Source organism: Pituophis catenifer, unplaced genomic scaffold (assembly GCF_029215685.1).
Source record: "Pituophis catenifer annectens isolate HBS135680 unplaced genomic scaffold, rPitCat1.0.hap2 SCAF_2, whole genome shotgun sequence".
NCBI lineage: Eukaryota > Metazoa > Chordata > Lepidosauria > Squamata > Colubridae > Pituophis > Pituophis catenifer.
Window position 1 is genome coordinate 99,867,389 of NW_027256882.1, and position 27,925 is coordinate 99,895,313.

At 39.8% G+C, this 27,925-nt stretch overlaps 2 protein-coding genes across 7 annotated transcripts in view; both read right to left on the reverse strand.

Moving 5' to 3' along the window:
- PKD2L2 (polycystin 2 like 2, transient receptor potential cation channel) overlaps nucleotides 1-25,180 on the reverse strand; it is a 30,676-nt gene extending 5,496 nt beyond the window's left edge. The window contains exons 1-12 of the mRNA XM_070937271.1: nucleotides 25,132-25,180; nucleotides 22,703-22,804; nucleotides 20,603-20,736; nucleotides 18,583-18,839; nucleotides 17,658-17,879; nucleotides 16,374-16,602; nucleotides 13,550-13,720; nucleotides 12,370-12,551; nucleotides 9,795-9,915; nucleotides 7,625-7,726; nucleotides 4,162-4,235; nucleotides 936-975 (exon numbers count right to left, since the gene is read on the reverse strand). Coding sequence (XP_070793372.1) covers nucleotides 936-975; nucleotides 4,162-4,235; nucleotides 7,625-7,726; nucleotides 9,795-9,915; nucleotides 12,370-12,551; nucleotides 13,550-13,720; nucleotides 16,374-16,602; nucleotides 17,658-17,879; nucleotides 18,583-18,839; nucleotides 20,603-20,736; nucleotides 22,703-22,804; nucleotides 25,132-25,180 — 1,683 coding nt within the window. The remainder of the gene's footprint in view (nucleotides 1-935; nucleotides 976-4,161; nucleotides 4,236-7,624; nucleotides 7,727-9,794; nucleotides 9,916-12,369; nucleotides 12,552-13,549; nucleotides 13,721-16,373; nucleotides 16,603-17,657; nucleotides 17,880-18,582; nucleotides 18,840-20,602; nucleotides 20,737-22,702; nucleotides 22,805-25,131) is intronic.
- A 1,756-nt stretch (nucleotides 25,181-26,936) lies between these two features.
- Nucleotides 26,937-27,925, reverse strand: part of MYOT (myotilin) — a 56,941-nt gene continuing 55,952 nt past the window's right edge. For all 6 annotated transcript variants that reach the window (XM_070937275.1, XM_070937273.1, XM_070937274.1 and 3 more), the window contains one exon: nucleotides 26,937-27,499. In XM_070937275.1, coding sequence (XP_070793376.1) covers nucleotides 27,324-27,499 — 176 coding nt within the window. In that variant the 3' untranslated portion in view covers nucleotides 26,937-27,323. The remainder of the gene's footprint in view (nucleotides 27,500-27,925) is intronic.

Consider the following 27,925-nt stretch of genomic DNA (forward strand, 5'->3'; position numbering starts at 1 on the left):
AAGAAAAACAAAGACAAGTCCAGTTGCCTTTTGAAAAAGCACCTTTGGGACAACCATGACCTGGATGACGGAGTATCTCCCTAGACATTGAGCAGGAGTTATGAGTTTAAGAAGACCCATAGAAATATATGCTTCTCAGAGGACAAGTGGACTAGTTGATATGCAAAATAAATGTATATACATTGATAAAATATTAAATGGAAGGGTACTTTGGATTTCAGCACATCTGTCCCTAGCAAAGGGAGCAGCCATTTTTAATAAAGAACATTAAATTCCTATACAAAATAGCTAAGTAACAATTCATGAAGTTGAGTCTCTTCTATAATAGAATAGAATAGAATTTTTTATTGGGCAAGTGTGATTGGACACACAAGGAACTAGTCTTGGTGCATATGCTCTCAGTGTACATATAAGAAAAGATACGTTCATCAAGAATCATAAGGTACAACACTTAATGATAGTCATAGGGTACAAATAAGCAATCAAATCATATTAGGAAACAGTCAATCAATAAATCGTAAGGATACAAGCAACAAAATTACAGTCACACAGTCATAAGTGGAAGGAGATGGGTGGTGGGAACGATGAGAAGATGAGAAGATTAAATGGAACAAAGTTGAAAACTTTTATTCTAACAGATTAATCAACACAACAGAGACAACCTCGACAGGTCTATGACCCAACAACCACAGTATGTTTCTTGTTAAAGTGTTGTATTGTTTGCTTTTCTAAACTGATATTTTATAATCCCTCCCTCTACCTGTTTATGTGTATGCATGTATTATGTACGTATTTACTCTCAGATACGTGCATAAAATCAGATGAAAGTTTATGCAAAATGAATTTGCTAAGTAAATATAACCCACTGAAAACGAATGTCTCCATCCTCTTTTCTTTTCTTTTTTGACAAGTGGAAAGAAGCATATGACTCTTACCTTGTCACCAGTTCTGGAGACATCCCTACTTATATCCAGTCTAGAGATGGTCATGCAAAGGGGGAATAAAACCCAAGAATTTATTTAGATACAACATTTTAACGCTCATACAGTACAAAAAAAAAAAAGAGAGGTCCTGATGAAATTAATCTAAACTGAAGTAGTGGATATGCTTGTTTGTACTAGACAGGACTGATCATAGGCTACATTGTACATAGTGAATAAAGCCTGCCTCTTGTTGTTTGCTTTAGCTTTTTCCCTGGCGAGTTTGCTGCTCCTGCTTTGTTTTGTCAAAATGAGAAAGCTCCATTGCATCATTGCTAAAGCAGCTCAGGCCCTTTCTGGGTGTGCATGCTTTGATCAGACTGATGGTATGACAGCCCCCCCCTGCAGCTGCTGCTGCCTTTCTATCTCACAGTGACATTTCAAGTTGATACGATGCTATTGCCTTCAACATTTTCCATTCCTCATAGTCAGCAACAATGAAGTAGAGACTGTGGGTGTAAATGAGGATAGGAAGATATTAAATGCAAACAACAAAGATTGACCCCTTCCATCATTGCACAGTACTTAGTCAGTTTGCGCTCCAACTGTAATTGTATAGTCCCACGATGGTGAACCTATGGCACACGTGCCAGAGGTGGCATGCAGAGCCCTCTCTGTGGGCATGCATGCTGTTGCCAGCTGCTCTTCCAGGTTCCATCGCACACATGTGCCGGCAAGGCTGGTCTTCATGCGAAAACCAGCTGGCCAGCGTGCATGTGACTGACAGAACACAGAAGACAGCAGTTGGCTGGTGTGCATGCGTGCAATGGAACCCAGAAGAGCTGGCCACCGCGTACATGTGCCCAGCTGCTCTCTTCTGGGTTCCAGTGCTCCAGCATGCGCGCGCATCAGTTTCAGCACTCGGTGCCAAAAAAGTTAACAATCACTGGTATGGTCCATTTCAGGCATTCAGTAGCTTGGTTTATTGGTTGTTTTTAATTGGCAAAGAAAACCCAACCACCATGAACTTAAAGAGAATGTGCAATGTATGGATTTAAACTAGCATCTGTCACATTTAGTTCTATAATTCGTTGTTAGTGTTATTATTATTTGATTTGTATGACATTTATTCCAGTTACAGACTTTATAGCTAACAGCCGGAACATGCAATACAAATATAAAAAGGTTTCTTGGCCCCAAGCCACACAGGGCTACCTCAGATAAACCTGATCAGTTGAATTGCACTTAGAAACATATCAAAAATCAATGGAGGGCCCACAGAAAAGATGAAATAATGATCAGGATGGCAACTTTTGGTTAACAAGTGAGCCACTGCATTTTGGACTAATTGGAAGGTTTTGTGTGGTTTTCAATAACAGCCCCTGTAGAGCTTATTACAGAAATTCAGATAAATTGTGTTAATGACAGCAGTTACTGAATTAAGGTCTCGGGCTCTAGGAAGAGCTGCTATTGACATACAAAGCAAAGCTGAGAAACGCTTGGCCATTAGGCAGTAGCTAGGCGTAGAAAAGGACTCCCAAGTTGCGGTCCTGCTATCTCAGGAGCAGTTCCACCTTGTTGAGAGACAACCTTGAGCTGGAAGGGAACCATGATGTGCAAACAGCAACTCCATATTGCTAGGGATCAATTTCAACTTGTTTCATTCCATTGGGTTTCCAACAGTTTCCAGATACCTGGGCAAAATGTCCGTGGCTTCTCTGACTGAGCCCAGGATTGCAATATAAAGCTGAAGATTGATAGTATTACATTAAAAAGCTAAAGGTTCTCCTCGCACATATGTGCTAGTCGTTCCCGACTCTAGGGAGTGGTGCTCATCTCCGTTTCAAAGCTGAAGAGCCAGTGCTGTCCGAAGTCGTCTCCGTGGTCATGTGGCCGGCATGACTAAACGCCAAAGGCGCACGGAATGCTGTTACCTTCCCACCAAAGGTGGTCCCTATTTTTCTACTTGCATTTTTTATGTGCTTTCGAACTGCTAGGTTGGCAGAAGCTGGGACAAGTAACGGGTGCTCACGCGGCACTAGGGATTCGAACCACTGAATTGCCAACCTTTCGATTGACAAGCTCAGCGTCTTAGCCACTGAATCACCGTGTATTACATTGTAAACTACCAAATAACCTCTTCCAACAGATACATATAGATGTTGAAGAACAAATATATTGAATACTTATAAGGAGGCAGCTGTTCCCTCTTACCTCACCAGGTCAGGTATTACAGCAGCTCAGAGTCTCAAACGAGACTTGTGACTGAGTAAATTAATTACTAAGGCATGTGGGGAGGTAGGGGATGAGGAAGAGGTCTCGGGGTCCATATATTGTACAATGCTATAATGAGGGATGACTTTGGTTATTTTTCCGCTAGCGATTCACAATCTCTTCTGCCTTGATAGGACTATAGCAATGGTCAGGATGATACTATAAAGACTCTTTAAGCCACAAGCAGCAGAAAGCCCTTAGTTGAATTAGATCCACGTTCTCATTTTAAGAAGCTAAATTTTGAAATGATGATTTGGAGAGATTTACTGTTTGCAGTTGTGGTTTAGTGTGATGTTTGATAGAAAGCCGTGGCTTCTTTGTGATTTCCTATCTTGGACCTAGGTAGGCAGGTTTTCCAACTTTGTAGGTCAATGGACAGCTTTGAAATAGTGAGAACAGGTAAAGGACCCAGTCCCAACTGGCCATCAAGAGTGGGAAATGGGAATGGCCCTAATAATATGATAAGGTGACTCCTTCTTACCTGCTGTGACCCAGAATCACATATAATCTTTACTTCCAGTAATAGTATTGATCTTGTGATTATACAGGTTACTTTTAGAAAGCAAGCCAGTGAGTGGCTTACCAGCCAGTATTTTATTTGAAAAAGCTCTCACCTGCTCAGAAACACAACAGCAGTAAGCTGAAATAAGAGGGACCTCCTGGAAGGCTAGAGAGAAGGAATCACATTGGTCTGCTGATAAATGAGTGTTTTATGGTTGTCTGGAAGCATCTTGAGAGCTTTTTGTGGGAGATAACCTTGGAAATCCCAACCTGCCTTAGTGGCCTTTAAACGTCTTGTTCTCTGACTTAGCTGCACATCAGGATGCCTAGTCATCTATCCTGAAGGGTCTCGCTCAGTGGAACAAAAGCACTGGTATCCACCATCCTTTAGGATCACATTTACGAATAAGAAAATTAGCTAGAAAATTAAAGAACAGTGGCAGTATGCCTAGAATTTGATACCCACTTTTTCAAATATACATCTTCTGCCTCTGGTGCCTGTCTCTTCAGTTTGAGTTTGACTAAAGCTTTATTGTAACCCTAAACAAAAGAAATAAATAGGACTGTTAAATGGAAATAGTTGTGATATCATAGTTGTGATATGTACAGGTGTCACGCTTCACATGGGGGAATGTACGAAACACTAGTAAGGGTACAAAATGATTTTAACATGCACCAAATTCTGCAATCAAAAAATAACAGTATCCTTTTGTACTGAAAATATAACATATTACAGTTACACAATCCTTTTCGCCTTTCAGTTCCAATCCAGGAGCCCCCAAGCAGCCGCATTCACGACAAACCATTTTATATCAAATTTATATTTTGCTGATAAAGAAATAAAGGGAGACTAGTATAGATCTATTTCAAGCTTTTTAGCTTTCATCAGCTAGCCATACCCTTACTCGGATTCAGACTTGGGCTTCCTGCATGTTAGGCAGTTGAATTAACCTTCTGAGCCACAAGTTCTCCTCCATTCATCAGCTTGAGCCAGGGGAAAGATTAAGTGTTTATCCCACATGTTGGGGTAGACCAGGTGTCTCGATAAACACTTAATCTTTCCCCTGGCTCAAGCTGATGAATGGAGGAGAACTTGTGGCTCAGAAGGTTAATTCAACTGCCTAACATGCAGGAAGCCCAAGTTTGAATCTGAGTAAGGGTATGGCTAGCTGATGAAAGCTAAAAAGCTTGAAATAGATCTATACTAGTCTCCCAATATAAATTTGATATGACCAATGGAAGAAAAATTGAGTAACATTAGCTAGTAGCTGAGTCATCTCTACACAGTTTACAGGTGGAAGAACATCTGTTGAGTTATACAAAAAGCCAAGGCGGCATTTATGATTATAAGCACAAAAAGGCAAATCTTCAATTTAGAATAATGCCAGTCGCTCTTTAACTTTTCTTTGTTTGCTGCTCATTCTGTTGAACATTTCAAGAGAACATAAATGATAAATGACATACCGTAATATAGCCCTTGCGCTGGCTATTTAAAATAATTTGCATGGATTAAGTAAATTATTTTAGGATTAATTGGGATTGGAATGGAGAAAAAAGTTTTAATATCAATATGAGGGAAGGGTGCATTTTTAATTGTATAGAGTATGGACTACCTAAAGTGCCCAATAATTGAACAACTGAAAGACAGTTAGTCTGAGCGGAAAACTTAAGTAAAAAGAAAAAGCCAACTCAATAAAAACTCTTCAAAATATTGGACTTATTTGTGCCACTAAAGATCTTCTTGAATATTCAATTATGCAAACCATGGATTTATTTACTGGATTTTTATCACATCTTTCTTTCAAAAATGGCTCTATGGACGGCTTAAAATAAAATAAACATCAAATATAAAAAATCTGAAAACACAAAGCCAAACAAGTAAAAGTGATATGAAATATGATACAAAAAATTACATTATAGGTAGTCCTTGAGTTATAACCATAATTGAGCCCATAATTTCAGTCATAGGTCATGATGGTCATTAAGCAAGTGATCATATAATTCCACTTGATTGAACAACTTTTGAAGGAATCATTAAACAATGTAATATAAATAATTGTTTGCTATTGGGCCTTTTTTAGCCAGACACTTGAAGTAAACAAAGCACTGTCAATTGAAGCGTTGTTAAGAAAGGATCCCACAACACTTCAGTTTCCAGCAAAAATGTCATAAGTTGTGGTCATGTGACCAGAATGCTGCAAATGACTGTAAATGAGGTTGGTTGATTAGTATTCAAAAATGCAGTCACATGACTACATGGGGAGTGCCAGTCATCAGAACTTCAAATCCAGATCATAAGTAGCTTTTTGGGGATCCATTGTAACACTGAATGATTGCTAAGTGACCAGCTGTAAGTTGAGAACTACCTATAATTATATAAACATCTTCATTTGGTATCACAACTTCTTTGGGAAAAATGTTCCACAAGTAGGTATCACTAACAAAGGGATCCTAACCACAACACTTCAGTTGACAGAGATTTGAAACTAGGATCTCTGAAGGAAATCTCAGTGTTCAGATAACTTAAAGGTAGCATTTTGTAAAATTTTATAATTGAGGACTGGTATTTTGAAACTGGACTTGGAAGCAACCTGAGAATTGGGGCAGCTGAGAAAGCACCAGTTTTTGTTTGAAACACTCAGTTCTATTTTAAGGACGTAACGATTCTATTCTGGACCAACTGAAATTTCCTCATCCATGTTATTGGTAATTGCACACAATAGGTATTTTGCAGTGAGGAAAACAGATGATTATCAAAGCACAGATCATTGTTGTCACTTTTTTTTTCAGTTAGATAATAAAGTTGGCATATGGGAAAGATGCTTTAAGCCACAAGAATCACAAGAAGATTTATGAGTCTCTCATAAATCTGAAATCTTGAAGAAAATGTGAGTCCCATCTACCACAAACTCATCACCCCACATTTAAGTGGCTAAATTGGCCCCTGAGAGCACCACTGATTTGTCTAGTTTGAGTTTCCGTTCATTCTCAACCAAACTGATGATGATTCTGGACAGTCCCAGCATCTCTGAGAATGAAAACAAAGCAGGTCATTCTTCACAAATTGGTGGAGCTTCAGAGCAACCCTCTGGACGATCTCTCTTAGCACTTTCACAAACGAAGCTAAACAACATATGAGAAAGAACAAAACCTTCTGGAATTCAAAAGCAGCAACTATCTTGCAGTAACTATCCAGAAATAGTACTACTGTTAGAAAATGCCTGTCCCACACAATCAGAAGGGTTTCTGGAGAATCACCTGGCTTGTGCTCCTACAGACATTCTCTACAGAAACTTAACTCCGCAGGACGAATGAGCAAGTAAATGTATGATTTCTGCATGTTCATTTCTATATTAAAAATATTACAATATCATAAATCGTGGTCAAAAGAAAAGGTTTAAAGACGCCTTCAGTTCAGAATATGGGCAACATTATTCCAAGATAGATAATTTTGATTTATATGGAAATCCACTCTAAGGTCTAGGGGACCGAAGAGAAATTTTACTTTCTTTCACAGACAGCAACAAAACATTCCTCCTTTTATTCTGTAAAGTATCAATGAAGCAGCAAAGGTCTACTCACTGCTATTCATGTGCTCCGAAAAACAATTCAAGAAATGGTTCTTCCAGAAGTTGTGAATGCTCCAACACTGGAAGTTTTTAACTAGATGTTGGATAACCATTTGTCTGAAGTGGTGTAGGGTTTTCTGCCTAAGCAGGGGGTTGGACTAGAAGACCTCCAGGATCCCTTCCAACTCTGTTATTCTATTCTATTCTAAATACAATTTCTATTAATGCAAGAAATGTTCAAAGCATTTGTTAAATAAAGCATTGAGAAAAACAGTTATCAGTAACATTTAACTATTCCTTGAACTAAACATTACAATGTAGCCAGAATATAAATGAGCAGGACATGGTTTAAGTTCTTACCTGTTTTATAAGATCGCTGATCTCAAATTCTCTGCTTGGAATTACTGAAAAGTCAGCTTTCACTTCAGAGTATGTATCGTTAATGATTGCCAAGAACATGTTCTACATGGGGGGAGGAAAACAATATGAACAAACAATGCATAAATATGCAAGAATCTCAAAGATGTTCCAAAGCTAAGCATATCAATTCCAGGATAATCCATAATACAGACCAGTGTTAAACTTTTTTTTTTTTTAAATAGAGCATTCATATTAGAATATATCATGTTTATAGTAGCCTAGCTCAGTGTTTCTCAATTTTGGCAACATTTAAGATGTGTAGACTTCCAATTCCCAGAATTCAGCAGCTAGCATTTTCTTACTGCACAGGCAGCAAAGGAGTGAATCTTGTTGGTTGGCTTCCCTGATTGTTACTTATCATTTGCACAGTAACTATACTTTTATTGTTAACCTGATGAGGATTCAGGACTCAGTCTGAAGTCTGACCTTATCCAAGAAGTTCAAAGCAAGCTTCATAACCAATATTACTCATGAGATCTGGCCACTGGAAGAATTTTGCCCAAACCTGTCACTCTGAATGAAAGCAAGAATATTTCCGAGATGGGTATGGGGTTTTGCCCAGTATACCAGTTGAAGCTGAATATCTCGTGGGCTTATCCAGAGCTAATTTATTCAGAAGGAAACATTGTCTTTTTTTAAAATCTCAATAAATTATAGCAATAAAAACCCTGACCCTGAACAGTTTAATTCACTTGGAAAGGCAAAGGTTGACTTTACTTTGATTTTCTCATCTTCTTAGGTCTCAGTAAAAATCATGACCAGCATTTTTATCCTTGAGAGTCATGCCTGCTTTCACATGAACTATCCCTAATGATAACTCCAAGATTAATCTGAGAAAATTAGTGGAGCTACTTAATAAAAACAAAAACCCAATCTCCCATATCCAACTCCAATATTCTAATTTCACTTTTTGAACCAGAAGTTATACATGTAATGGGAGCAGGGATACCTTTACCAAATATTACAATTTTCAGAAAACATTTGATATTCTTGGGAGAATACACACTGATTCGTTTATAACACTGTAGAGCTAAGCATTATATTCTTCTGCATCTGTGAAATGTACATTTTTACTGGGAAACAGGCTATCCTTTACAGGGATTTGAATGCTGGTGAAGTGTTTTTCACACCTGAAGAATTAGAAGAATTAGCTACACCTACTGAAAAAATGCTCTAAAGCAATTGTGCCACTGATCAGATTTTTGACAATGATGGGTATTAGGATTAGGCAAGAATGACCCATATAATTACAGGTATTCTGAGTCTTTCAGATTCAAAATCCCTTTATTCACCACAAATTTCAGGATTAATCATCTCTCCATCTTATCAGAATCTTATTTATTTGCTCTTTGTTAAATTTATTTGCTGCCTATTTCATTGTAGAGCTACTCTAAATGGCTTACAGTAATAAAAAAGAAGTAAATGAAAGGAACGTAAACAGAAGTAAAATAATATAGCCCACAAAATAAACAATGAAAAAGGAACACAATGATTAATACCTCAATATGCAAACCAAAAAGATGGATGGGCAGACAGTAGAGAGCGGGAAGGGGAGGTGGAGTCTGCCATCAATCCAGCAGCCACTTCCAACGAGGAATTCCCCATTTGGTCCCCAGCCCAACCAGCAGAGCCAGGACTTCTTAGCAATAGCAATAGCACTTAGACTTACATACCGCTTCACAGTGTTTTATAGGTCTCTCTAAGCAGTTTACAGAGTCAGCATATTGCCCCCAACAATCTGGGTCCTCATTTTACTGACCTCAGAAGGATGGAAGGCTGAGTCAACCTTGAGCCTGGTGAGATTCGATCTGCCAAATTGCAATCAGCTGGCAGTCAGCAGAAGTAGCCTGCAGTATTGCACTCTAACCACTGCGCCACCACGGTTCTTAGGCTTATAAATAGGATTACATTCTTAGAGGTTAGGGTTATGTATTTTAGAGTCCACTTAAAAAGAGACGTTAATTATGGGCCTCTCCACACTTTGCAATTTCTTCACCAACACCAGATAGACAACATGTATCTTTTATCCAATTGTTGTCAGGATGTTTGCAGCCCTGGCAAAGTAATCCCAATTTTGTAAACTGATTCAGTTATCCAAGACTGCACTTACCAGCAAGACAAAGAATACAAAGAATACAAAGGTGATGAAGTAAATTGGTCCAAGAATTCGATTGGCATGTTCTATGTCGGCAAAATTAAAATCTCCAAGTACAATACGAAACTGGGTAAAACTTAGGAGGAAGCAAAAAATATACTAAGCATGATATTCTATGATTCACACTAAGGTTGCAATCCTGTATAGTTATTTGGTACCACTGAACAGAGAACTTATTTTGGAGTTAACATAGTTATGATACTTGTATAAACTATTCTGCAATAGATAACTGATACTAAATTTACTAATATGAAGAACCATTGATTACTAGTGAGTTACTATCATTAGTTTACAAGCCTATCTTTGGTCAAATTGGGCCAAATAATTTCTTACTATTTTAGATATTGGCCAACAAATCTCCTAAAGCTGTCAATGATATGCAAAAAACTGAGGAAGATGTTTTGAAAAAAAAAAGTAATATCATGACACTGGTTATGTCCTGCTTGCAGAGCTGCACAAAGTAACACCTATTCAATTTGTTTCTGAAAGTTATCTAAATTGGAAAATAATTTACTTGGAAGGAAACCGTGAATTGAATATGAAAAGGGTGAAATGATGTGCAGAGAAAATTATAAAGGGCACAAGTGTGTGTATTTGTGTTTAGCTCTCCCTTGCCAATTGGGTACTCATGTACATTTCCCATGCTATTTGCTAGACCTCCTGCTCTCCCTACTTAATATTCTTGAAATATTAAAATTCATTAAATAGCAAGATGGGGTGCTGTAAAGCAAAATATTAACCTCCAGAATGCTAATAGTCTTGCATCTCATTTTGGCTCCAAGGTATTCTTGGCCCAAGGGAAAAATGTCTGTGGTAGTCACATGCTTTGTTAACATGTTCACTTCTCCCTAGCCAACTACCCTTAAAACAACTGGCAAGGAGTAGAGGATCACTCTGATATAGGGATGGGCAGTTAATTTCCCCATGGGGCCGCAGGAGAAACTGGGATTGTTGTGGAGGGCCACCACTGCTGCCCTGCCTCCACCCCGTCCCCCACCCCATTGCCCCAGGCTGGATAGAGACACTCAAATGAATCCGTATATAGCCTGTGGACTGTAAAATGCCTGTGATGGAAGATTTCCAAAAACTATTTCGCTTTTCTAATTCACCCATTTTGAGAAGGGTTCATGGAACTCAGAAGCCTCAGGTAATCCCAGAACTCCACAAGAGACCACTATAGGTAGTCTCAGTTTTACAACTGTTCACTTAATAACAGTTCAAATTAGCAACTTTGGAAGGGATGCTTTACGGCCTGTAAAGCATTTTTAATTGTCATAAAGCAGTACTTCCCAGCAGTCACATGACGATGATCTGGGTGGTTAGCAACCTGCTTGCTTTTACAACCATTTGCCAAATCCTCCACAATCATTTGATCACTATGTAATCTTCTCTGCCAGCATACCCAGAAAGTCAATTGGGAAGTGCTGTTGCCTGCTCAGAAAAATCCCTCTTATTTTGGGGCGCTGACTTTCTCTCATCTCTGGGAGCTGAAATCCTTCGGTAAGCAGCTCTTTCACGTTGAAAAAGTTGCCTGCCAAAGAATTGAGCTCCATGACTGCTTGGATTTGAACTCTGAAATACAAGCAACCAAAGACCTCAAATCCTTCAGCAGGCAACCTTTTGTTTTTGCTTTAAAAACAGGAAATATTTAATATAAGAGAAATGATTACTAGACACAAATGATTTCCTTGCTCTGATACATTACAATTTTGCCATTGGGAAAGTAGAATAATAATAAGAGAAGAACTGTAGAAGGATATTCATGTTAATGGTTTTCATATGTACAACTGTTAGAAAGATATAAAGTAAGTGAAACAATTTTTGGTTTTGAACAATGCAAGATTGAATTTGAGATGGAATTGTATATAAATGAAGATCATGTTATTGCTAACATGTATAAACTTGAAATATGAAGCAGAAGAAAGAATGTATGAAAAAATAGCCTTAAACTGATTATAATATACACATAGAGATTAGTGGGAAAACAAATGGTTGAAAGGATTGAAGTTTACACTATGGTATATGAATTTGTATAAAACGATGCATTGTTGGTACATATCACTGAATTTTTTTTTCAAATGTATGCTGAAAATATAACCACAAAGAAGATATGTTTTACCATGCTTGTAACCTGTAAAAAACATCCAGAAAATGTTGGATTCAATTACATACAGCAATACAGAAGATTTTAAAAACATCTATATAACTGAAACCAGAGCCAATTACAGGAGGGGGGAATTGATGAATAAGCATCTGGAAAAAAATTATGACACTTTGGTTTTATATATGCTGACTGTAGAAAGGATAGTGCATGCAGTAGGAGTGCTATAATTACAGTTGTTGAGCAAAGCAGTCACATAATGTCCCACTTAATGACTGCTTTGCTCAAAGACCAAGTTTCCTATCCCAATTGTGCTTGTAAGCTGACGAACAGCTGCACCAAGTATTTCATGTACCTTAGCCCTCCTCTAAAGAAAATCCTGCCCTAACAGTGAAACTACCGTATTAGATAACGTGGAAAGTTCCATACATGCAATTCTGAAAAGTGGAAAACTCATCCACTTGTGACCCAAAGACCAGGTAGCCCAGCTGTGCATATGCAAAGAAGATGATAAAAAACATGATGGCAAATCCTATGATGTCTTTAGCACAACGGGACAGAGTAGAAGACAGCTGAGTCATTGTCTTGTTAAAACTTATGTATTTAAATATCTGGAAGACAAAAAAATAGAGGGCATTATAATGTGGCTCAGACCCAACTCTACCACATACTCTTAAATCTTAAAAGAGTTTTCACATCTCTCTCAGGAAATCAATATTAAACTGTAAAACCAGTTAGATTGAGATTAAAGAACTAAAGGAAAGGGATTTATAGAAGTATTTCTGTTACATTCACAGGTTATTTCTCTGAATGTTCTAGACTGTCCCAGCTAATCACCGATTTGTCAGCTTCTAGTCCATTTCTAGCCCTGATTAATAAGGCCTGGTTATAACCTTTAGAACCTTCACTGACTACAGCCTACTGTATCTGAAGGAGCTTCCTCAGCATGAGTTGCAGGTTACGATATCAATCGGAACCAGAATTTTCATTATTAAGCTAAGTGATCATTAAGTGAAACATCATGTGGCCATGCCACTTAATGACAGCAGCCCTGGTTGTGATCATTAGGCAAGGACTGCATGTGACTCTGGCATGAGAAGAAGTGATGAAACTGTCCAGTGGTGGGTTGCCCTTGGTTCGGACCGGTTCGCAAGAACTGGTAGTAAAACTGGCGGGAGGCTCCGCCCACTGACCCCAACGTCATCAGGAAGCCTCTGTGCATGTGCAGAAGCTTCTGTGCATGCGTGCAGCCCCGTTGCAAACCAGTAGTAAAGCTAAGTACAACCCACCCCTGAAACTATCCCAGAATAGCAGGGAGGCAGGTGATGCTATAGAGTAAGGGCAGACAGGTGTTTTTTAAAAAACTTAGTTTATTATGCCACTGGCTCTATTATGACTTCTTATTCTCTGTCACCATTTTGATAAAGCAAAAAGAGCAGCCACATTCCAGGATAGAAACCTGATCACATTAGCATGAGTGAGAAAAAAAATGCAAATGTTCCTTAAACTTTACAATGGGGTTAGAATGTTTTGTTCTCTTTTTATACTTTGTTGTGATTAACTTAAAAAACACACACATTATGACACCAAATTAGGTTAATAACAGTACCTTTATCCATGCAAAGAAGACATTCACTGAAATCATATTATTATAACGGGTCTGCCAAAATCCAAGGAAATAAAAGTCTGGATAAGAATCTGAATTGGAGAGCAGATTTTCCATAAGCCTGGATACCTCAATCGTTCGATAAACATTGAAAGCAATAGCAAACAAGGATAACTGAATGAGGGAAAAAGCAGAGGGTTGTAAGGCTACAATTGAGAAAATCAATTTATGGCTGCAAATCACATATTTATTAATATTACAGAATGTAGGTAAAATACTTTTGAGAATTCCATGACTTTATAAAACATCATACTCTGCTATTCAGTATTTTAGCATTTAGTGATTTTTTTTCTAAAGGGAAGCCTTTCTAAACTAGTAATAAAATCCATTTGTTTGACACTTTATATGAGCTGCCTTTTGCAAAATTACCGTGGAGGCAGCCAACAACTATAGTCCAAATTAAAACATAGTATAAAGGCAACAGTATAAGAGCCTTGATAGTACAGTGGTCTAAGCACCCTGTTATTAACACAGCTGCCTACAATTTACTGCTGGTTCGAATCTCTCCAAGGCTCAAGGTTGACTCAGCCTTCCATCCTTTCTAAGGTAGGTGAAATGAGGACCCAGTTTGTGGGGGCAATAAGCTGACTTTGTATAAATATACAAAAGTATGAAGGCTATTGCTTAACGCACTGTAAGCCACCCTGAGTCTCCGGAGAAGGGCGGCATATAAATCAAATTAAAAAACAAACAAAAAAAAAAAACAAAGGCAGAAAGCAAAACAAAATATCAATCAATAATTCCTGTGATGGCCACCCATTATCCGTCAGTGCCATAAGTACTCTGGAACACATAGTAGTACTGACTTTAGTTGCTTTCAAAATATAAGGAGGACAGGAGCCACGTGTACCCCCAAGTGGGGAGGGACAATATTACAAAACATGGGAGCTGCTAGAGAGAAGGCCTATTGTACTAGAAGGGAATATATGTAGCTCAGGGTTGAACATGGGCTCTTTGGTGCTCCAGCTTCTAACCCTCTCTGAATCAAGATGTCCTGAGGACTAACTCATCCCTGATCAGCATTCGGCTGGTCTACTATAATGGATTTTATATGGGGCTGCCATGGAGACAATATAGAAATTGCAATTGATACAGTATGAGTCACAGTGTCTAAATTGCTGTTCTGGGCAGAAAACCAATTTTAAAATTGCTCCACTGGTTAACAGAAAGGTTCTAGGCCCAACTCTAGGCTGAGCATTATTTTAAGTGGCAAAGCACCAGGATACACCAGGTAATCTTGAATCTGCCCATCCAGACAGGACACTTGGTAACAATCTCTCTCCATGAGTGGTGTATGAATTTGGATCACACAATGTTTCTGGCCCAGCAGGGCCTAATGGCCACAGCCACTCTGTCTTGTCAGGAATGCCCCAAAGTCTCTTCCTCCCCATCCAGGAACAAACAGCCCCCACACTGGGCACGTACCTTGAAAGCTTCACTTGTACAGCACAGGATAGGAATGTAAAGATGGGTATCGTTACCATACAGATAATACCAAACCCTAAACTGGTGAATGACCTCACCCAGTGGTTTCATATAAATGTTAAACAGGAGAGAAGTAGGCGAGGGGCCGTGAATGTGATCTCTCTGTCTCCTCCTGTCAACACTGACAGCAAGCTGTCTGACTAGTTAATTGTTCTCATTGTTAGGAAGTTTCTCCTTAATTCCAGGTTGTTTCTCTCCTTGATTAGTTTCCATCAATTCTTGTGCTGCCCTCAGGTGTTTTGGAGAATAAATTGACCCTCTCCTCTTTGTGGCAACCTCTCAAATACTGGAATATCACTATCATGTCACCCAGTAGTTCTTCTTTTCTCTAGACTAGCCAAACCCAAATCCTGCAACTGTTCTTCATATGTTTTTGCCTCCAGGCCTTTCATCATCTTAGTTGCTCTTCTTTGCACATTTTTTTTCTGAATTGAATCAACCACTGGGTAAGGAGGTGAAGCATTGCAACATAGTGCCTCCCACTCTCAACCCCTGCAATTAGTCCAGAAGGATGCCATGAACTTGGTCTGAAAACAGACTGCGACAGGTTCAAACAACTTGTTTCCTCCAGGAACCTGTCACCTTTTGGCTGCCATAACAACCCAGGAGGGGCCATGAACAAACAAACAGGTGGTTGAGTTGACAGCCTGGAGAACTTTGTCCACTTCCTCTGGAATCAGAGAATTGAACTCAATCTAGATAACCCCACGAGACTATGTTCTGGAGATCTCCCTTGAGCCTGTCTCTGATGAATTTGAATGACTTTATCTGTCAAACAATATAACTATGTCTCAAATAATCAAGCTCCTGGCCCCACACAATGAGACACTCTGAAAAGGGCTACTTAGTAGCTGTCACCAGACACAGTGAGGGCAAATAATAGTGTTTTGTTGCCTTTATTACCACAATGTAGGGCCAAATATGGACTCTAACTTGTGATTGGTCAGGGTCCCTCTTTCTGTAATGGCTTTCCAGGCATTGCTTCTGGGACTTCATCTCTCAGAGATCCTCAGAGAACCAAAGTGCAATTTTTTGCATTGTTCTCTTTCTTTGTTCTTTAGTGTTCCAAAACCGAGCAGTCCCTTATGGCAAAACTTCCTCTGATTCGTGACTTCAGGCTTTACCTTTCATTGGACCAATGTACGTTATGCCGTCAAATAGGACAGTCAAGGCAGATAGATAAGATGGTAGGTAGGTAGGTAGATACCGTCCTCTTATCCACCTTGGCATCAGTTAAAAAACCCATTTTCTACATCAGTGACATGGAAATGCTGAAACTTACCAAGAGCAATAACATATCCAACCAATTCCAAGCATCTCTAAAATAATCTCCTTTCAGTTTTTTCATTTTTATAAACTCTTGAATGAGGAATGTGAAGATGAAAAGACAGAAGATGACTTCGCAGGAAGCTAGAAAATAATCATAATAGGTGACGTATCTGAGAAGTTTTACAGAGTGGAACTGCCAAGAAGGGATTACACCACCTGTTGCAGGAAACTCCATAGTCAGCCTGTGAAAGTAAAACAAAAAGATGCTCTCTGTGTATCCGGGAGATGGAGGGTGATGTCTCACCTCCTAAAATGTAAGCTAAATGAAACTATGACAAAACCCACCCCAAGAATAATGGTGTTCCTGTTATTTCAACTTTGCGTAACTAATGATTATAGCAGTTTGTTCATTTTTAATTATACAAATTTTGGTAATATGAATTTTGATGATGATGATGATGATTTGGTGTATACATACCAAGTAAAAAAGAAAAAAACCCAGCATAGGATAACAGAAAGGAGATCTTCATGGAATTCCTGTCTTAAGGAATGCAGTTCCAGAGGCATGGAGCGCTAAGGAACAATTAAGACAGGGACGATGCCAGGAGTCCAGAATGAAGAAGTTGAGTTTTGAATTGACAGAATCAGAGGTGATATTCAGCAGGTTCTGACCAGTTCTGGAGAACTGGTAACAGAAATTTTAAGTAGTTCGGAGAACCGGTAAATACCACCTCTGACTGGCCCTGCCCCCATCTATTCTCTGCCTCCTGAGTCCCAGCTGATTGGGAGGAAATGGGGATTTTGTAGTAACCTTCCCCTGGAGTGGGGTGGGAATGGAGATTTTACAGTATCCTTCCCCTGCCACGCCCACCAAACCATGCCACATCCACCAAGCCACACCACAGAACCAGTAGTAAAAAAATTTGAATCCCCCCACTGGACAGAATGTAATGAGCAGGTAGAGGCAGAAGAATGAGATGTGGACTGCAATTTTAAAGAGTATGTTCTAGAAGAAAGTAGAAGCTTGATATGTAAATAGGAATTAAAGATGGAGAAGCTCTAGACCTGAAGAACCCTGAATGAAGGAGAGTGTCTACAAGAAAGGGTGAAGGAAATATCTGGGTACAATCGTTATTTCCAGTCAAAATTGTAACTGCTTGAAAGTCTCAACTTCCCATGCTATTTTAATGAGTACTTTTCAAGTGGAACTCAATCAAGCCATCAACAACGCAGGTATTTCAGTAGATTTCTCTCAAAAGTTGGACATACATAAAACAGAGGGATGAGAAGAGCTCACCTGACTATGCAGAAGAGGTTAACATTAGCATTGTACATTGAAAAATCAATGAAGACAACCCTTGTTCCTCGAGTGATCCAGCTGTGTTCCTTGAGGAAGGTCACCATCTGTAAACTTTGGTCCTTTGATTTGCTCAGGGTGAACATAAATCCTCCGGTACTATATAGACCAATAAGGCCCCAATGCCAGGGAGCTAGAGTAGCAGAAGTGTAATAGTGCCACCTGGTGGACAGAAGAATATGAATCTGGTATTTTACAATTAAATGTCACAGCTTTCCTACAGTAAATAGTAAAGCATTTGTCATTAGTTCCAATGGAAGTCCTTTTCCCCATACAAATGCAGATAAGGAGGAAGACACAATCAGGACCGAAGTACAGGTACAAAAATTATAAAAATTCATTTAGTGACCATTCGAAGTTCCAACAGCACTAAAAAAAAGTGACTTACGACCATTTTTCAAACTTACGCCCACTGCTCCATGGTCACATGATTAAAATTCATATACTTGGCAACTGACTTGTATTTATGATGGTTGCAGTATCCTGGGGTCAGGTGATCACCTTTTGCAACCTTCTAACAAGCAAAGTCAATGAGGAAACCCAGAGTCACTTAACAACCATGTTACTAAGTTAACAACTGCAGTGATTCACAATTGTGGTAAGAAAGGTCATAAAATGGGGAAAACTCACTTAATAACCATCTTGCTTAGCAACAGAAATTTCAGACTTGAGCTTAGCAGAAAGTTATTGAATCAGCTCACAAGCATGCATTGTTTCGGAGTTTGAACAATTTAAATAATGAAATAATGGGATTTGTCTGAGAGGAAGTCGAAGCCCAGGATCAATCTGAATTTGTTAAACTACATGTGAAATGAAGGCATCAGGAAAAAAAACTAAACAAACCTGAGATGCAATTTATACTTACGCGGAATCATTTTTAAAGCCAAAGCTTTCTCTGTCTTCATGGTTGTAGCTATACTGCCCATAGCATTCTCTCATAAATGCACGAAAAGAAGGATAGACGGAGCAAGTGTTGTTACGGACTTTCAATTGCCGGATCTGAGCTACTCCGAGGAGTAAGTTCTCATAGTAGATATGGCTACTGTTTCTGTAGCTACTTGTGGAATTTTCAGTATACCAGGTGTTCCAATAAAGCCCATCCAGAAGTGGGCCTTCTAAAAACTATATTACATGAAATAAGTTATTCATTTGCTTTTTCACAGAACAAACCCATCCTTTCAAAATCATTTACAAGGAGTCTAACATATCTGAATGCTCATGGGCAGAATGGGAAACCATCCAAGCCTTGGGGAACGATGTGTTTATCTTAATTTGGCTTTACATCCATCTTGCCAAGGAAAATGTAACAAAATCAACTGTCACATCACTTGATGACATTTAGACATACAGAATCTCTTAGTATTATTTTGAACAGTATTTTGAATTTTATTTCCAGGCAAGACCTATACCCGTGATGGCGAACCTATGGCACGTGTGTCCAAAGTGGCACACGAAGCCATGTCGCCTGGCATGTGCGGCCTTGCCTGTTTGTCTTCCGGGTTTCTAGTGCGCATTCGCGCATGATGATCAGCTGTCCTTTGTGCACATGGCAGTGCTGAAAACCGGTGTGCGCATGCATGCTGGCCAGCTGATTGTCGGCTGAACATGTGCACCAGAATCCAGTTTGGCTTTTCCAGAGCGCAATCCCTTCATGTGTGTGATCGTTTGGTGCGCATGCGCGCTAGAACCCAGAAGTTCGGCTTCTCTGCAGTGTAGCCCTGACCAGCGTGCACGCGCGCAACGTTTCTGTGCGACCTTTTTGGCACTCGGTGCCGAAAAGGTTCACCATCACTGACCTATACACATCTGTTCAGAAGCAAACCCATCGGGCTTATTTCAGCTAAACCTGCTCATAATCTAAACTTTAAAAAAAATCTTGTTCATAATCAATCTTCTGTGAACATGATCCCCTCTTGCCTTCTTGTATGAAGGATTGTTCCCACAGCCCTTTGGCCTACTACAGAGCATCTTTTGCATATTGAATATCCGGTCATCAATCTTTTAAATCTCTAGTCTGGAAGGGGAAGATTTACTGCCTACAATCCTTTTTTTTTTTATTAAAAAGTTTTACAAAAGTTTACATATTCTGCCCCTTCCCTACCCCCCCCCCACTCCCTCCCTTACCCCCCCACCCCGCCCCCCACCCCTTACCCTTCCCATCCGCCCACCTCCCCCCCTCTTCCCAGAACAAATTACAGGGTATAACATTCAACAAACATAATCCATCCTAATCTACAATCTGTCTACTGCCTACAATCCTGAAAAGCCACTAGAAGTCTAAAGACTGCATTCAGACTGTCAGTTGCCTACTCCTAAACTAAGCCAGAATTTAACTGCAATATGTTGAACAATCCAAAAACCATGGATGAGTTTGCACACTGCCCTAAGCCATAGGATGACTTATTGGCTTTGGATAGATATAACAAAGCTTAGTCAGCTTCAGTCTTGCAGATAGCCAAATTATTCATGATTGGTTTTAGACAATTCTGGATTTACTTGGTTGCTTCTGTCCCTCTGTTGGGACTGGAATTGATCAGAGAAAGCAAGGCCCCCAATAAATAAATAACTTCATTGTCATTCTATGTGTATACACAGTATATCCATACAATGAAATTCACTTAACATCCAAAGACCAGGTCCAACACACATAACAATCCCCAAACTCACCCCCACCCACCACAGATTCCCCACCCCTAAATCACCCAAACATCCACACAACAGACCAAGTAATTGCACCAAACGGGAGGATTTTGTGCAAAGGCTTCTGAAATACCCAATGAACTAGAGCCAGTCCTCATAACAATGGCCAAACCAAAGATAACTATGGTATAACTGTGCAGGAAACCAATGTTTTTGAAAGAACAAAGATGGAAAGGGAACTTTACCTCCCAAAAGTCGGTGATGCTGCCCATAGTTTTGAAGATTGTCTTATCTTTATCTGAGACAGGTGTTTCCAAGAAGAGATTGGCCATTACTCTGTTTAGGTAATACATATCTGTGCTCACCATCCCAAATGTCACTGCAGAGAAAAATAGGCAGAAATCTGACCTGAGGAAATGACGGTTCAGATTGCCTAACACCCTTGCCCTGTTTATTCACGGGAAACCCAAAGTAAAGCAATTTCTGAACTTCTAATGGGCCACAGCAAATATCAGAGGGGGAAAAGGCAATCATGCTCTATATCCAAAAATTTTGGTTATTAACAGTTTACAATGGTAATGTATGCTTCCCCCTTCATCCTTAAAAATCCCTACATCTTCTCCATCTTTCAGAGGAGCAAATGCTTTCTCCCAAGCTTCTCGACTTGTCCTTGACTATATAGTAAAGGTTCAGCTGATGTACTTTGATGACGTACCCCTTGTCTTTCTGAACTGTTTCCATCCATTGCATTGAAATTTCCTGCAAGATTCCTTGACTGATTTACACCCACACCCACAGCTACATTCTGACATTAACAAAAATCAGACTCCTAGTGAAGGAATCCATTTACTCCTCCCAACTATAGTATCTTGATTGCTGAACAAATCATGAAAAATACAAGTGAGTGGTATAATCTAGGTCTATAGCTGATTAGATTCATATTATTAGGCATTCATATTCATTTCATATTTCATATGAAAGCCAGGCTGGGTGACAAATGGATGGAAACTAACCAAGGTGAGAAGGAACCTAGAACTAAGAAGAAATTTCCTAAAGGTGAGAATAATCAACCAATGGAACAACTTGCCTTCATAAGTTGTGGGTGCTCCATCACTGGAGGCTTTCAAAAAGAGACTGGACAATCATTTATCTGAAATGGTATAGGTATCTGAAACTGCTCAAGCAGAGGTTTGGACTAAAAGACCTCCAAGGTCCCTTCCGATTCGATTATTCTATGTTCTATGAGTTTGGCTCAGCCCAACCCACTTCAGTGTTGTTGTTGTGGGGAAACACAGGAGGCAGGAATATTAGTTATAGATAGTGCTCAATTTACAACCACAATTGGGACCGGAATCTTGTTGTTGAACAATGCAATCATTAAGCAAGACACTCACATGACCATTTCATTCAATGACCACAATCCTGGCACTCCCAGTTGAGATCATTAGTAACCACATGGGTCATTAAGTGTCCAGAGCAAAAGAGCTACCCTCCGAAAGAGGGTAGGCTGCTCCCCTCCCTTGCGTGGAACAGAACTCCTGTTGCAGGATACAGGAATGGAATTTGGATCTTTGGACACACAAAGGGGAAGGGAAATCCCTGGGCAGGCAAAAGTGGTTTGCAACTTTCCCTGCCAGCTTCCCTTTTAACTTTCTAGCGAAGATTGCAAATGGCAATCATATGATTGCAGGGCGCTTGACAACCAGTTGTAAATGCAAACGGTACCCAAATTATGCATCACCTTGCAACACAAGGTGTTGTCACGACATTGATAATAGCTGAAGTGCTTACAGACTGTAAAGCATCCTCTCTAATTGTATGTTCAAATGAACATTAAACAACTGGCCATAAATCAAGGATTACCTATGCACATATATACAAACTCAAACCAGTGAGCATATAAAGATGGTCCTCGGCTTACAATTTGTTTAGTGACCATTCAAAGTTACAATGGCACTACTGCAAGTGACTTATGACTGTTTTTTGCATTTATGACCGTTGCAGCATCCCCACGATCACATGATCAAAATTCAGGTGCTTAGCAACTGACTCATATTTATGACGGTTGCCATGTCCCGGGATCATGTGATCACCTTTTTTGACCTACTGACAAGCAAAGTGATTCCTTTAACAACTGTGGCAAGAAAGATCGTTAAATGGGGCAAAACTCACTCTAGCAAATATCTCATTCAGCAACAGAAATTTTGGGCTCAATTGTGGACCTAAATTGAGGACTATCCGTATATATAATAATAATATTAATATTTATAACAGCTTGAGAAATACATAATTAATTCTGTACTTTTTGTGTAATGGTAAAAATCCATTCCCTTTTCTGGACTTACATATACATAAATCAGTTAGAAAAATAATGTAGATCAATAGTTCTTGGAGAGTCGTCTTCATTTCAAGCTCTCTGCTATGAGTCAGTCGAGGTTTCACATTGCCTGTTAATGTGTCATGTTCAGAAAGAAATTAAAAAAAGGAAGAACAGCTCAGAATGCACAGAATTGCCCAGACCCAACCAAGCAAAAGAAATCCCCAAATTACAAAAATAAAATTACAAATCCATAAGTAGCTGTGATTCCACATGTATTATGTTTCTGACTTCGTTGCACATAACTAAATTGGACGTCTTACATTTTATGAAATTCAGTACTGACAGTCATTAATGTTGGGTTTTGTTTTTTTTTAAAGTGAAGAAAGTATCATCATTGGAACTTAAATCTTTAATACTGGTCTGTTTTGGAAGCCCAAATATTATTGAAAACAACATTGCTTTTTTTCACAAAGCACGAAAGCCGCCACTCCGAGAAGAAGAACAATTAGCATAGTCCAGAACAGGGGTCTCCAACCTTGGTAACTTTTAAGACTTGGGGACTTCAACCCCCCAGAATTCCTCAGCCAGCTTTGGTTTGCTGGCTGAGGAATTCTGGGAGTTGAAGTCCCCAAGTCTTAAAGTTGCCAAGGTTGGAGACCCCTGGTCCAGAAAACTGCCGAACTCCAATTCCCATCACCTCTAGGCAATTTGGGCAGTGGGCCGTAATCCCACAATCCTTAGCGAATGAAATGCCACTGCCTGAGCAGCCAATTGCAGTGATATATATATACATCATATCATGTACCTGAGTTCCAGATTTGTACACTGATGCTGCTGAGCTCTGAGGATGAGTCCTTTGCTTCCTTTCTTCTCTGGCCCCCCTCCCACGTTGATACTTATTCCAGATTCTCCACATGTTTTACGTTCTATGGCTTTGAAATCAACATCCAACTTTGTGTCCAAAGAAGCTGCCCAGTTCACCTACAAGGAAGGGCCACTTCCCTGATTTTGTGGTTTCTGTGTTTTGTTTACTGTGGCTATAGACTGTGAATCCAAGCCACTGATTTGTAACCCATAGACTCTATGGCATCTTTGAGTGGCTGGGAAGGTTGTGTTTAATATTCTTTTGGCTTTAGAGAAAGAAATTAAATGAAGAAAAAAATTGTTTATACTTCTTTGTTTGGGAGGTAGAATCAGTGGGTTCCCCCCCCCCCCGCAAAAAAAACTATATTTATTTTATGGATTAATTAAAGTTTTTGAGTGCATCCTATTACAAAACAGCACAAAACTATGCCAGCCATTTTTGACAGCAGTTGTCAGAGCTGCAGAAGGGAGGGACCAGGCAATAAAAAAAAGGTTTAGTTTCAGGTTATAGGGACATGGTGGCTCAGTGGCTAAGATGCTGAGCTTGTTGATCAAAGGTTGGCAGTTCAGCAGTTCGAATCCCTAGAAAACACTTAAAAAATGTAAGTAGAAAAATAGGGATCACCTTTGGTGGGAAGGTAACAGTGTTGTGTGGGCCTTTGGCATTTAGTCATGCCGGCCACATGACCACGGAGATGTCTTCCGACAGCGCTGGGTCTTCGGCTTTGAAACGGAAAAGAGCACCACCCCCTAGAGTTGGGAACGACTAGCACATATATGCGAGGGGAATCTTTACCTTTATAATTGGTATGTGACTGCAACCAACTGTTTATTCAACATACCACAAGGAAGCAAAGTGTAATGTTTACATGGCTTACACCTCAGAACTAGGTTTTATGCAGAACGGTGTTTGAACAACATGCAGATATTCTGGATTCCCATGTCACACTGAACCATAAACTATTCCCACAAGTGGGTTCACACAATTTAATAAGTTAAAATGCGTTTGGGTGTTGAGTGTGTTGTACAACTGTGGATAGCAATCTCTATAGATTGGATGCATGCAAAGGTATTGCACCCTTATGTCTTGCTCGTTGTCACTTATAGTGGAAAACGGCATTTTCATTTGAAAATCTTCAGGATCAGGAAACCCCAAAACACCAGGGGTCTTTCCTGAGGAACTTGTGTAAAGGCCGCAGACTCTTAAGTTATTCCACCTGTTCAGCGGCAACAACTAAACTGCAGAGTTTAACAAGGAGGACCATCTCGGATGCAGTAAAATACACCGTTAAAGAGTCATTGGCCCGGCTACGCAGACATCCATCGGTTCCCTTCTAACGTTCCCCCGTCTGAGTTCTCGAAATGAACACCTGTTATTTGTGAGTATAAGTAGGGCAACCCCACTTCTACGATTCCCTCCTCCGCGTGGCCAAAGCAAAGGTGAAGCCCGCGAGGAAAACCCGAGGCAGGACCGTCGCTCTCTACTACGGAGCAAAGGCCAAACACGGGCGGCTCACCCCAGACAAGATTGGCCGGGCCGATTCCCGCCCAAGCGCTCCCCTCCCCTCCCCTCCCGGGAAACCGACCCACCGAAGGCGCTTCGTTGATCCACCGTGGATCCTGCCTGGCTCAAAGCCATGGCGGGGCTGGCAAGGAGGGCTGCACTACCACTCTTCCCCGCCGCCGCCGCCGCCGCCGCTCCTCTCCGCCTCGGAATAACGAACGCACCGCCACTCTATCAGGGCGAAGGGCGGGGCGCAGATGCTTCTTGCGCGAAAGCCGCCCTCGCCTTCCCTTGCGCGCGTCTTGCACCAAGAAGCCAACTTTTAGCGGGAAGCCAAGAAGTTTGGGAAGTTCTGCAAAAATAGAAACTCCCTTCTGCGAAACATCTTGTAGGAGTTCGGTTCGAGTCGTCTTTCTTCTGAAACTCGGCCTATCTACATCGGTTTAGCTTTTCAAGCAGAGATCAGGCCGGCTGCTTTAGTGGCTGTGTTTTAGTTTAGAGGCTTTCTCCACCTCGTTGCGCAAAAATACAAATTAGGTTAATGGGATAAATCATAATTATACCAATAGCTGAGGGTCGCGAGAATGACAGAACTGTACTATACAGCCAGCGGGTTTTTATAGCTGAACGAAGAATTTTCTTGCCGCAGATATAGCGTTTTTTCAGTTTTTCTGCAGCATTTGCATTTAAGAATATTTCGATCGTTTCTGTAATAGATGGGTAACCCAGAAAACTATCTAGTTATCGATATTCACTTGAAGTGCTGGGCTTGTGAAGGGGGGTGGGGGGGATCTTTTTTTCATTAGAAAAGCAGTTTGTAGTTTTGTTTCCCGAGTGATGGGTTACCTGCCATAAGGTGGACTGCATCAGGATGGCAGGAAGGAAGGATATGAATTCTTGGCTGTCTTGTATATTAGCTGCCTGATTTATCATCTCAATGTTTTTATAAGAGTTCACCGTTTTGTAATATGGCTCCTGTTCCTTATTCCAAAACTAGATTAGATATAGATGCATGATCAATAACATTTTTATTATTAATATTAATATTAATATTATTTGCATTTTTATGCCGCCCAACTCGAGGGACTCCCCCCTTAAATGTCTTTTTAGGTTTCTTTACATTACTTATTTGGAATTACTGTCACAGCTTAGTTTTTTAAATTTTTTCAGTCCTTTAAACTGCAGTTTTTTTCTACAGGACCACAATGCAAGGAACAATTTCACCCTTGCTGTCCCCTCTTCATTAACAGAGATTTTAACATTTCTTATAAATGTTATGACTTGGCATAGGAATCCACTACAGATAAGAACTCTAGCTGAAAACTCTCTAATTACAGTAAGAACCTCTTCACCCCCCCCAAATTAAACATTTAAGTGGAATTTTTAGCATTCCTATTAAAAGAATTTCCCCAAGAGACCTTCGTTTGCTGTGCTGCCTTAAGATACATCACTAGTTATTTAAGGGGTTCTTCTGAGCAGAATGAAAGCACTTTGTGCATAGAGAAACTCTGGGGAAGCCCAATTCATGAAACCCCCAATAAGTAGAAGAAATTGCCTCTAGAAAAATCTAGATCTTAATTTAAAACACACACAATTTTGACGATAATGCTACTACAGAATTGTTGAGATTTTTAACAGACCTTCTGGGATCATGATAAAATTCTGTTTTGCATTCTGGAAGTAAGAAGTACCTTTAAAAGAGGAACCTTCTTCATTTTATAATTATTCAAAGACAACGTGGATTTAAAAAAAAATAGTGTAACCCAAACCTAATAAGTTTTTTAAGGATCTTCATTATGTCCATAGTGCTATTGAACTGTGTTTATTATATCTGTAATCCAAATGAAACCGATTGCAAATATTCTATTTAAAACTACGGTATTTTCTCTGAACATAAAACTTTCATTAAAAACACCCAAATTTATATTTATTAATCAATCAGCAGAAATGTTTACATTGGAAGTGATATTAATGAAGCAGTAAAAATAAAAGCCTTGGGACTGAAACTAGATGCATTCAAACTTTCTTGCTTGAACTAGGCCCGTTTCTTGGCCTTTAAACTCAAAAGTACAAACATTTGCTATTTCCTTCTGCAACAGCACACGCATTAGTAAAAACGATCAAATTCAAAGCAGCAGGAATAGCAGGAGTTAAGTCATAAATAAAAATATATTAAGCATGTTTGCTAAACAGTGCTGTTGCCATTTAATTGAATCTATGCACTGTTTTTTTAGTCTGTTGCAAGGGCAAAACATATTTTCTTTTTTTCTTTCTGTTATTAAAGTTCGTCACTCTCAAAAAGTCCGGACTGTGTTGCCATACGCTGATATTCTCCTTCATCGGGAAAAAAAGCCTGCTTCACATTCACACCTTTCCCATTAAGTGCCAAATACTTGCTAAAAGTTGGTCGAACCTTCAGCGGCTTTGGATTTGGAAGTGGCTTGTACGTGTGTGCTGAAAAACAAAATGAAGAGACACCGTTCATAATTGTTTTACAGAGGGAAGGAACTACAAGAGGCGACAGAATTAAGATCATATGTTAATACACGCAATTTGAATGAGTTTTACCATGGTGTTAGGAGCACGGTGGCTCACGTGGTTAGGGCGCTGGGTTGACAATTTGCATTTGAAGCCTGAGTGCTGCTGTGTGACAGGGTGAGCTCCCGTCATTTGCTCCAGCTCCTGCTAACCTAGCAGTTTGAAAGTATGCAAATGTAAGTACAAAAATAGATACCACTTTGGTGGGCTCATTAACACAGACATGAAAGGAGCATCCCTTGAGCAATCCTTTCACCACGGAAGTGCTTCGGTGCTTCCAACATGGAAATATAGTATGCCATGGTATTACCCAATTCTACTACATCATCTTTATTCTTCTAA